The following is a 12,144-nucleotide window of genomic DNA, read 5'->3' on the forward strand; positions in this document are numbered from 1 at the left end:
ACTTCTCTTTTCTCTATAACAACCAGCTTGCTGCTTTGTAACCTAGATGCTCTCCCTCTTCCCAGACTACTTGTCTCGTATACCTTTGTGTCCTCTCACAGCCCACACAAGTGATGTGAAGACTTAGGCAGATGACAACCTCACACACTGGAGGTGAAAGCCAACGTAATTGCCACCCATGACCTGAAACAGAGGAGGACATGGTCCCCACCCTCCCAGGTCTACGCTAGCTGGTGTAATGTATGCTCCTACTCTGCAGTGAAATTGTGGCCATGTAGCCCTCTCCTTCACACCCACACGCAATCCTTTGCAGGGCAACAGACAAAGACCATTACGTTATCTGGGATATCAGTATAATGCTCAGTACAGTAGGACCCCTCCCAATGCAACTGTAACGGTGACAATACGAACCAGTTATCCAACTTTAGCCTCTCCTCTTAAAAGCTGAGGGTCAGATCTACTTGTCAAGTCAACCCATTCATGTATTGTAGGTGCGTGCTGGAAGAGGTAGAGCTTTGTAGCGTTATGGACATGCACGCTTCTAGAATTGCTTAAAAAGAAAGACAGCCGCAAAGGAGTGCTGTGCTGCTCACACAAATGTTGCTTTACTACTACATTTCCTGCACAAGAGATGGTTTGAATTATTTAACTTACTTATTGTGATTTAAGTATAACCAGTCCTGCATCTCATACACTATAAAATTGATCCAAAAACCAAAAATACCACCCCCCGCACCATCCAAGCGCAGGCTGGACCTAACAACGTAGTACAAATTCTGAAAGAGCAAGCTGTTCTTAAATAGTTAGTACATTTGGCATATTAGTAACAGGAACACATGTAAGAGTCAGGCAAGTGGCTTGTGCTTAAATCAGTTTCACCCAGCAAAAAGCTGTGTCCTGTCTTCAAGCAGATCTTCCCCAGCTTCAGTACTAGCCCCTACTATGAAGGAGGACAAGAATTTCACAAGTTTTGGGTGATGATAAATCAAAACCCATGTTCTGCTCGGCAACCACACTAAGCCAGTTCTTTGCTGGACATTTAAAATAGATTTCGTGACAAACTCTGTTGCTTGAAACTTAGAAAGGGACTCCAAGGCAACAGCTGTACTCATCCCCCATGAAGGGTTGAGTATGCTCTCTCTAGCCCGGCGATGTAACTTCATTGAACAGTTTTTTGGGGACAATCCTTTTGTGGGGATCAAGATATGAACTTCACAAAGCTAGACTATTTTGGTTTAATGAAAAAGCAGAAAGCACAACTGGATCTGCCCCATACCTCCAGATTTTTCTCAAAACTCCAATCGGTGCCGAGATGTCATTTTGAGGTTTCATGGTGGGTCTGAACTGGTCTAGCTCACAAGGCACATTTCCACTTTACGGTTTGCTTTTAGAAATCAGAGAGATAGCCGAGGAAGTCCTCTAGACTTGCTGGATTGCAAGTCCTGGAAATACTATTGTCTGTTACACCTTTTATAATCAAACCCAAGGATACTTTATTACTGTTCCTGCAGACCAAACCTCGAGTCTCTTAGTATATACCAACGGAAGACCCATCCCAAAGTTTAAGTAAATAATAGTCATAAAAACATTTACACAGACGGATAAAAACAGACAGATGCCTCTTATCTTTCTATGTAAGCATGTTCTCACAGCACAGGCTAAACGATAAACTGATCTGGTGACCTAAAACTGATGCCCGCTCCCTTTCTCCTCTAGTTCAGTAGAGCTGCAACGAGACACGCGTCACGTATGATTCACGCATTACAGTTAGAATTCCTGCTCACTGGAAGGGGAAAATAAACCTTAGCTAAAGGAGGCCAGCTGCTTGCTAATCCTACCGTACGTGCTGGCGGCAAGCTAGATAAAATGTTCTGTCACATACCTACCTGGTTTTTAGCCTGCCTGTACAGAGTCTGTTTTATTGTCTCAGAGTCTAAGGTGGAATTAAACACATCTTTAACTTCAAATGCTTCCTCGGCTGCTTTGCGAAGATCCAGCCCCTTCCCAAAATTCGGCATCTGCTCCAAATCTAACAAGCCGGCTTCGTCCTCCTCAATACACCTGTACCAATGACCAGGGGAAGGGGTTGACCTGTTGTTAGCTCATCTCACCGTTCACATCTAGCCAATGTGAGTGTTGCTAACCCAGTGCCTGCATGCACATACCATGGAGGTCTCACAAGCCACATGCGTGAACTGACACAGACAAACACAAAAATGACACAAAATGCAAGGAGCAAAGAAAAAGTGGAGAGCGTGGCTATGCACAAACAAGCATTAGTGCTATAGATATTTGTGATTAAGCATGGCTACAATTCACTTGGGTCTTCTGCGTGGACATGTCCAATTGCTGTCCGCTCCTTGAAATGTTTTGACAGTGGATCAGTGTCTGAAGAACACTGCTGCATTTTCTTTGAGTTGCAATGAAAATAGTGATGCACTGAGATCAAGTAAGATACTGCTTTGCATCATGGGACATTTGTTACGAATACCAGCTGGGAAACCGAGGCAAACTGAGGCAAAAAGAAAGCTAAGCCTATACTATGGGCAACAAACTTTAATTTTCGAAGTGTCTAGACATGGCTTGACCTTGGGAAAAAAAAGCTCCGAGAACTCCCCTTGAAGTCAACAACGTTTTGCTACAACTAAAACGGGCAGAGCAGCACAAAACGGATTGCGTACGTAAGCCTCTTCCCTTGCCCTAACCAGTGTTTTAGAGAGAAAGACATTATCCACTGAACTGTGGTACCCTGAAAATGCTGGTTTCTGTGCTGGACTAACTGCTCTCCTGACACCAACTTCTCAAGTCTTGGATATGCACCTTATCACAGATTCTCCTAGCAGTCCACTTGTTTCATGTCCCCCACCATGGTGCAAATGGAATCTCTCAAGTGAATGCTTAAATCAAACTGGAGGTATGATACATGGCTTGAAAAATGAAACAACAGCACTCACAATCTACCACTGACACAGGGTCAGAAGTCTGAGCCCCCTTTGACTTCTCAAAGGGAACGGCCCGCCTCACCTTCGGGTGTGGTCAAAGCTCATGGTGAGAGATGTGGGCTCTTCATCTTCTTCATCCTCAAATGCTCCTCGGGGCTCTGCGGTGGGCGATACCGTTTCATCCTGCGACTTCCCTGTCAGGCTGTCGTCATCCTCCTCTTCCAGTTCTTCATCTTCATCATCCACATCTTCTGTTTTCTCATTTGCTAATCCATGACACTGGGAATTGCCATCAATATCTGGGATTTCTGGCCTGAAATATTTGGTCAAGGCGGGGAAGAAGAAAGAGAAGAAAAAAAGAAAAGATGCCAAATGCGTAAGTCGTACATTTTCACCGTAACACAAGACTTTGGTAATTTTATACACATGTATGAATACAGAGACATATTTATGTACATATACATATTATTTAAACTGCAAGGAAAACCAACATGTTTCAGGCATTTAAAAATCAGCCTTTGCAGTGTCTTAAGGGCTAATTAGGCTCTCAAGTATATACCAACACCAAAGGTTTTCAACCTAGAATTTTGTCTAGTCTGGATTTAAATGATAGTTTTCTATCTCTTAAAATACATCATGTGCAGGACAAGCGGCTCTCCTCCTTCTCTGTGCTACAGTATTCTACCAACCTCCCTTCGACCAACAAGAAAGGGGAAGCTTCCTCACTGTGTAATCTAACAGCCGGCCTAAATTCTCTCTCGTATTACTTTTGCTATTCATGCCCATATGGACCCAACGGGCTCCGCAAAACTAGCAGTTCTACATTATGTTAAGAGAATGAGAGTGAGATCACCAGTGCTATGGACTTGGAACCCAACAGGATGCCACCAAGTGACATAAAATAAGATTAACATCTTCACCAGAAATTTTACATCAGCATGTTCCACACTTCTTACTGTTCTTTACGTGGATCACATCATCACATGGATTTCTCATACTTACATTTTGGACTTAAACCTTAGTATTAGCATTAAGTAGCTGTTTGTGAAAACAGGATAGTAGCAGGTGAAATACCACTCAGTCAAAACAAGGCTTGTGATATGGATAGATTTGAAACAAACTAATAGACTAGAAAAGCAGGTCCCTCCGGTCTCCTTAATCAGTACTCTCTGATCAGTGATGCCACGTAATTGCATGGCAGAAGGTAACGGTTCAATAATCACATTTTTATCTAGAGAAGAAATTGGGTCTTCTCACGACTATTGCGCTAGACAGAGGCTGACTGGTCTTTCAACCTTGTTAACAATACTTGTCACCAGATAACTTTATTTGCTTGTCTACCTTTTATCTGCTAAAGTTGATGCTTGATTCATCTCACTATTTGCAATAAAATTTCTGATTTCAGAGAAATACGAATCCTCTTTTTCATCTAAAAGTGCATGGTTGTCTGATTCCGAGTTTGGGGAAGAGGCACTGGTCCCAAGGTGGTTTGTAATGACTCCAGAGTGCTGGCTCACTGAGTGCGAGAAACAAGAAAAGAGAAGAGGAGAAACAATCAGATGTTGTCAAAGCCATTATTACGACGAAAAATAAAGGAGGAATGTTACACAACAATCCTCTCGCTATATATTCATGATTTAACATTTAAGAGAGATCTCACGGACCAAGGCTGCCAAAGGAAGCTCGTGTTTTCCAGACATGAATTACAGAGAGAAATAAATGTAAGTGATATTTAGCATTTCCGGATGGTATATGCGATTCAAGAACCACCATCCCTTGCATAGCTGTTTGCCTGTAACTTTTCCATAATTTTTTTTTTTCCTAGGCTGGGAAATCACTTAGTTGGCTTCAGCACAGGAATTTCTTCCTTAAGTTTTTATCTTGAGGCAAAGTCTATTTATCTTCTTGAACTTCACACATACCTACAAATGCATTTCAGGTTGAAAACCCGTGGTAGAGCTTGACATGTCCACATCAGCATTGGACCAAGAGATCTCACAATGTGAGGTTATGCTCCCTGGACAGAGTCCCCAGGAAGTCAGTTATCATGATTGCTATTTTATGGATTGGAAAAGGGCACATTTGAGTAATACGTGACTTGAGCTTGGCAGAGCTGAGTCCCGTGCATGAGTGCGTGTGTGTTACAATTACGCACCGTGGATAAACGCATCTTTGGCTGCACGAGGAGCTGGCATTTGGTTTTTGCTACCTGATGATATTCAGCCTTAAGAAATAGTGCTTTCCAGAAAGGCTTCCCAAGGTGACCAGAGAGACCAGACCGTGGTGTCTTCTCCCTCCAGTGCCCCAAAAGAACCACACAGCCATGCCCTTTCCTACCTGGAACGTTCTCGTGTTCGTGTTTCTTAAGATGTCGGTCCAAGTTGGTCTGCTGCCCAAAGCATCGGTTACACAGGTGACATTTGAATGGCTTCTCCTTGTTATGGATGTTTCGAACGTGCCGCTGGAGGTTGGAGGAAATGCTGAATGACCTGTCACAGTATTTACACCTGAAAAATAGAAGCAAATGCCAAAGAGTGCAACGTGAGGAAAAAAAAAGAGAAAGAAAAATCTGACTATCAGAAAACCAGAAAATGTTGGTCTATAAATCTTTACTCAGCTGAGGACCTGGGAAGCACAAGGCATTAATCATTCCAGACAAATCTGATATTATTGTTACTCAAGGAGCAGAAAGAAAGGATTAGGATTAATTAAGAAGCGAGTCCTCCAAACAAATAAGAATTTTAAACAAAATAATTACTTTTCCACACATGAATGTAAAAATAAGAAAGGTGAATTTATTTCTTCCACCCTTCTCATGTAGGGGAAGTAGGTGAAATATGGCTGTGGAGGGAGAAAAAGAAGACAGAAGGAGAAGAAAGAAAGGAGGTTAAATGTATAAAATAGTTATTAGCTAGCATTTCCCTACATGACACAGTTATCTGGACACACAGAAAACTCCAGATTTATTTGTGAAATTCCTTGTGGTACTCCAGATGTAGGCAGTACAGCATGCCTTTAAAGGTAATTACAGTTATTATTATAGCACAATAGCTCCCAAGAAATACACCATAGTTTCCAAACAGGATAAGATTTACTCCTATGCAGTGAGTATCTGGTTTATGATGAAAAAATGTGGAATGTAAGGAGCCAAGCCAGAATGTTTAGGGAAACTGCTGAGTGAAGAAATGTTCCCTCTTTGAAACAAACCTCTGCAGGACCCATGGTAGATGTGTTGGAAGCTTGTTCAAAGTTGCCACCCCCCCCCCCCCGGATCCAGATTCCCTCCAAATAAAAACAAGGCTTTGCTAAGCCGTGGTGCTTTGTGAACTCAGCCCTGGACTTCTCCTCCGGCGCCGAACAAGAAGGCAGCCGATGTACTGAAGAGGGCAGCTTTGAGCCACACTGAAGAGTTTCAGTACTAAAGCTACAGAAAATCTAATTCCTCTTTGAATCCGCCTGAATCCCTCATTAGATCTCCCTTTAAATATGTCATTTGTACCTCAACAAAGCTGCTTTCCTCACGGCTCTACTTCCAAAACCCATGAGAAGTAGAATCCTTTCTCCGCTACAGACCTCTGCAAATCCTGGACACTTACGGGACAAAATAAAAACTGTTCTTAAGCCCTTGTAATTCCAGAACAAAACCGCTTGCTTTAGCAGAACTGCTCTGTGTTCCTCTAACCGAGAGCAAAATTTGTCCCACTGAGCTGAGCTACTATTCGACAAGGCATGACGATGGCGATGCATTTGTGCATGTTTTCGGAATGCCCGTAGTTCATTACGTGAAGAGGGCACACAGAGCTCATCTTGTGCCCGTGTCATTCAAGTATGAAGCTGGGTTTGCCGTGACACTAAGGACGTAGTATTGTTTCCTACAAACACAACAGGTTCAAATGTGGGAAGGAGGTGCAAGTATAAAAAAATCTATGCTGTGAAACACACACACCATTTCCAGATGTGCTACAGCTGTGATTTTTATTTGGTCTCTAAAAATAAATTGGTATTATTTTTGGAAATAGCAGAGATACACTTATGAAACACTCTCTCTCGCTGCGTGTTTATGGATTCCATGTCCACCTCCGAATTTCCTACTGTTAAATCACTAAAAAGAATAGAGGTATTTCAAATAATGAACCTCTACTACGATTAACCTAGGAAGAAGGCAAAATCTCTTTTTAAACCACGGTTTTCTCAAGGTTCCAAAGTTGTTCATTTTTTCAAAAAACACAAATTGAACAACTAAAGAAAACAAGACGTTACTTGAACATCAGCAAGAACAAGCACAGTTTGTATACGGAGAGTTAAACATGCACAGATTTCCAGCTCTTATTCTCCTCCTATCTGCTAGCAAAACAACGAACCTGCTTTCAGGAGCTGCCAGGCTTCGGCAGCTTCTACCGCTCGGCACTTCAGAAAGCTGAAATGTCCAAAACGGCCAATACCCCAGTATCCCTGGCATTCCACAGGACTTGCCTAAGGCGTTTTGCCCAGCGTAGTTCCAGTATTGGATCAGCAGCCCCCTCCTCGTCTCTGCTGATGCCGCAGGTTCTCACTCCCTGCCCGTCCCCCTCTACGCCCTCCCACGCCAACCTCTCCTTTAGTCGTGTTTGCCCACGGCGGGACACGACACGGGCATCGGGGCTCCCGAGCACCGCCGTGCTCTCGGCTGCCCCGCGCACCCAGGCCGGGTCTCACCTACATTACTCACAGGAGCAGCTCCAGCGACTTCAAAGGGAGCGCTTGCATGCGTAAGGCAAGAACGACCTGGCCTCCTGTACGTCAATTTATTTAGATGTTCAGGAAGTCTTTGAAAAGTTCCCTTTGACAGGTCCTTGCTCTAACTATGAGCTATGTGGATCCAGGCTAGGGTACAGAGAAAGGATAAAGAGCTTGTTAAAAAAATAGAAAACAGAGGGGCATTCGAAAGGAGCAATAGCTAATGTCTGAAAGCAAAGGGATGAGGGAGACGTACTGTATTATTTGTGGTCCCAGAGGGGTCGGGACTTGGATCTCTGCTGGTTTTAATCTAAATAAATGACCCAGACAGAGGAGCCAGCTTAAATTCAGGGAAGAGGTGAACACCGAGGCAGGAGAAGAATAAAACTCCAAAGAAGCGGTATTTGCTTTGTAAACACACTGACAAAATGCTAGTAAAGTTTCTTCCTTATCAGTTTAAAGTAACACACCGATGGGCTAAAGAAATAGAAAGTGGGAGTGAATGATGGCTAAGAGCAAGCCAAAGCTGGAACTCGGGAGCTCCGAGGAATGGCAGGCAATCCTCAGAGCTTGAGGGAACTCAGATACCTGATATAATACAACTGGAAGGGGAAAAATAAGACAGCAAAAGCCAGTAACTTAAGAACGAGTAACTGAACTAATCACTATACGACTACGACAGTTTGGTAACACTTCAAACGTGACAGTAAGGCATTTGATAGCATGCTTTGTAAAGTTTCAACAGCATGACGGCGCTTGCAAAATTTTACACTTATTTGATGATCCGTGTGAGCTGTAAAGACAGAATTGCAGTAACAAAGCATAAAACACACGGACAGCTACTCTTCCTCTGAGTAACTCCTTAATCTCAAGTGCATTTATACCAGGGATGAATGTAGGCTACATTTTAAAAAAAAGAAAATGAGGAATAAGAGATTTTTATTGAACTATGTGCAATCTGAAATGACACGGTAGACGTCAGCTTTATAGCTGTTAGTTTCAGCTTAATGCAGATAACAGGACACGGGGGCCTAGAAGGAAATTAAAGAAAAACAAATTCAAAACAGACGTCAGGAAGCACATCTTTATAGGAGGAATCACAGCCTCACAGGCAATGCTTCAGGATTGGGTGTAATTCAAGAATCAATTAGATGGCATCCTGGAGGGAATGGACATTTGAAAGAAGAAAATAAAGTCTTGCTGAATCAAATAGCTTCTGGTTGTTCCCAGTCCAGGTTTTATGTAGTTTATGTGATTCTGTGATTCCAGAGAATGAAAACAAAACTAAGCAGCAAACCCACGATGACAATACACCCTTATGTTCACATGCTGCAAGCATAAGGAGCTTCACTAAAAACTGCCTCTTCTGGATTTTGCTTGGTAAGCTCAGAATGACAACGAAGTCCTATTTCTTACGACCTGATTTTCCAGGGAAGTCCGACGTGATTTTACAAGCCCAACTTATTCTGCAGTTCTCTGAAAGGAACCGTTACGTTTGATAGTCCTTACCCTTGGGTTTTGAAATGCATACCACTGAATTTTAGATTTGGTGCGGAAAAGAAGAGTGAAAAGGAGCATGTCGAATTTCACTGTAGAGCATATTGTCTTTGAGTCTTTTCAAATCAGTTGATTTTTAGGAAGTAAAGTGCGTTACCAGGTGTTTCTTACCCTTCGAAAAACATGTAGCACTTTCCCTTTACAAAAAGACTTAACTTGCCTCCTTATTGCTCATGTGCTATTAATTCCTACTTTATACATACTTAAATAGACACCTAGGAAGTTTAAGTGACTTGGTAAAAAACACATCGCTTATCAATGACGATCAGAAATCAAAATCAAAGCACCTTATTTTCTGGCCTGCCTGTTTCTTGATCTACACTTGGACACTTGGTCAGTTTAGGTTAGCTTTAAGAACATTTTAATTCATATTTGGATGACGGTATCACACTGGCAGGATCAAAAGAAAAAACATTTAAACAAACGAAAGGAAAGTTATACGAGAGACATCAGTAAAACACTGAAAAGCCAGCAACCTCCTTTTACCTGCGTAAAGTCGGCATTTAAAAAACAAGCTTTCAAAACAATTATTGCTGCAGAAGTTGGAAATCTCAGTTCTCTGAGAGCAGAAGAAAATCAATGATAATTAAGCTCTTCTGTAAACGTAGCACTAACTCTCAGGAGTGCTATTATAATGCAACATTGTCCAGAAGTCAAACCTCTGTTACAAAAAAAAACACACAGGCCATTTTCTGGGAGAAGACCAGATCAAATAAATCTTTATTTTCCTAACCTTTGTTAAGTTGCAAGTCTCCTTTTTTGGAAGAAAACTGAACTAACAATCTCTGAATAATCGGGAGCAAGCACTTTAGTCAGACAGGGGTGTATAGTGAATACACAGTATTCATTCAAGGCGTATCAAATAACGCAACTGAAAAAATCAGAACGGGGAATGGTTCCAAAATATATGTCTGCTTTGGAGAGTTTTTTTATTTATTTTTGATTTACCTAATGTCTGCACTCAAAATTCTGCATGACTCTGTATGGAAAAAAAAATTGACTCCGTATGTACCAGGGATTACAATGTGGGAGAGGGTAGCTTCTTAAGTTAAACTGAGCATAAAAATTTGATGTATTTGACCACATGGCCTTTTGCTGCTCATAAATTTGTTTGTGTTTCTCTTTCTGTAATAACTATTACATTAGCTTTGTTGTGAACTTATGACTGGGTATGGAAACACGATAATATCAGCTACCAAAAATGAAACTGTTTGGATTGTTACTATCGTTTGACAAAGCGCAAAACACTTACTCACATTATGGAAAACACAACACTTGATTTTCAGTGAGTTCTCAATTCGTCGTTCATTCACTTTTGATCACATATGTACTTACTCTAACAAGAAATCAACCAAAGCATGGGTTTTTTTGCCAAAGTTTTTTGAAACTGACTGCAAAACACCAGGAGAAAATACTGGGGGGAAAAAATTTCCACTTGGTCTTCCATGAGAAATATTCCTTTATATACCCATACACACACATGCATACTTACATGTATTTTCTTGGAGGTTTTACTCAAGTTTAGAACACTCACTTAAAGAGGAGTCTCTTTACGAGAACCAGCACCTGTGTGTGCCCAGGCTGGAACGCCATGCCTGCGTGCAGGGTCTCGTCCGGGGGAAGAGATGGGCAGTTTTGCAACGTGTCCTTTTGCATAGACACAATGCAAAGTGAAGTACAAAAATCAGATCACCTTGTCCGCAGCTAGCAGGAAATAGTAGTTCAGCCTTCTACCTTAAACACCCAGCTGAACACGTGAAGCAGCCTGTGAACTTCCCCTCTCTGATTGCTCTTTTTAAACTTTGCGATTTAAGGTAGGATACTCCCTAACTTAGATTTTAAAGCAGATATACTACAGGGATTTTCTTTTGTTTTTTGATCCACTATTCCAGGCACCTCTGATACGCATTAGGAAAAGAAGAAAAAAAAAAAAAATCTAGCTAGACCCAGCAGTTAACTTACTGGCAAGCCCTTCAAAACAGCCCGATTTTCAGAGACATTCAGCACCTTCAGCTGTCCTTGAGATGAATGGTTAATGTGAGTGTGAAACAACACTGCAAATCAGACCACTCATTTGCCAGCATACATCTAAATATAAGTTAAGTGTCTATCTTCAAGCTGCCAAGCCTGATTATTTTTGGCTGGTACACATAATATACAATCCTATGAATCATTGTATGTAATGCTACAGGACTGCGGTATTATGTTGGCACAGCTTTATAGAAAGGAGAAAAAATAACACAGCGGTGAATGAGGAGTGTGTTGGGAAAGGGGTTTTATCTGGGGGACAACGTCACCTGTAGGGCTGTTCTCCAGTGTGTGTCCGCAGATGCCTTGTCAGATTTGCTGAGCGTGGGAAGATCTTACCACAGTACCTAGACAGTGAAAGCCAAAGTAACCATCAGTGCACGAACGTCCTGCCACACCGCATCATTTACACACACTGTATCACCAGCTACCATCGACCTCACTCATTTTGATACCGCTCCCAAAATGGGAAAATCCCTTTAGGCACTAGTAACTCGAAGCACCTAGGTACTGAGGGAGGAAGACGTGGAGGTAAAAACTCTCTGAGCGACACCCACCCCAGAATACCAAGGTTCACAGTGGCGAGATACCAGTGTAACCCATTTCCATCAGAGACACAGAACGACAGTCGATGATGCTGCATCATTGGGAAGGGCAGGAAAAAGAAAAAACCCTATCAGAACACCCAGTTGGGACCCAAATGCTGGCTGACTTCGTAGCTTATCTTGGAGGCCTGGGCAAGTATATAGGAACACAGTCAGGATGTAGGGACCCACCCCTAAGACATTCTCCCAGCTTCCATCTGCAGATGAAGAGCCTCCTGAGCCCAAGGTTGAGAAGTTGTGTTTGATGCCTTTTGCTGACTTTCTTCCATCTATTTTTCTAAAAGTTTTTTGAACGC

At 42.2% G+C, this 12,144-nt stretch overlaps 1 protein-coding gene across 2 annotated transcripts in view; it reads right to left on the reverse strand.

Moving 5' to 3' along the window:
* PRDM16 (PR/SET domain 16) overlaps positions 1 to 12,144 on the reverse strand; it is a 350,362-nt gene that overhangs the window by 7,342 nt on the left and 330,876 nt on the right. The window contains exons 12-16 of one of the 2 annotated variants that reach the window (XM_030018556.1): positions 11,513 to 11,590; positions 5,280 to 5,449; positions 4,284 to 4,458; positions 3,025 to 3,255; positions 1,887 to 2,061 (exon numbers count right to left, since the gene is read on the reverse strand). In XM_030018556.1, the coding sequence (XP_029874416.1) occupies positions 1,887 to 2,061; positions 3,025 to 3,255; positions 4,284 to 4,458; positions 5,280 to 5,449; positions 11,513 to 11,590 (829 nt within the window). The remainder of the gene's footprint in view (positions 1 to 1,886; positions 2,062 to 3,024; positions 3,256 to 4,283; positions 4,459 to 5,279; positions 5,450 to 11,512; positions 11,591 to 12,144) is intronic. The other variant, XM_030018558.1, reaches the window with a different exon arrangement.

The sequence above is a fragment of the Aquila chrysaetos genome, chromosome 6 (assembly GCF_900496995.4).
Source record: "Aquila chrysaetos chrysaetos chromosome 6, bAquChr1.4, whole genome shotgun sequence".
In the NCBI taxonomy this organism is placed as follows: Eukaryota; Metazoa; Chordata; class Aves; order Accipitriformes; family Accipitridae; genus Aquila; species Aquila chrysaetos.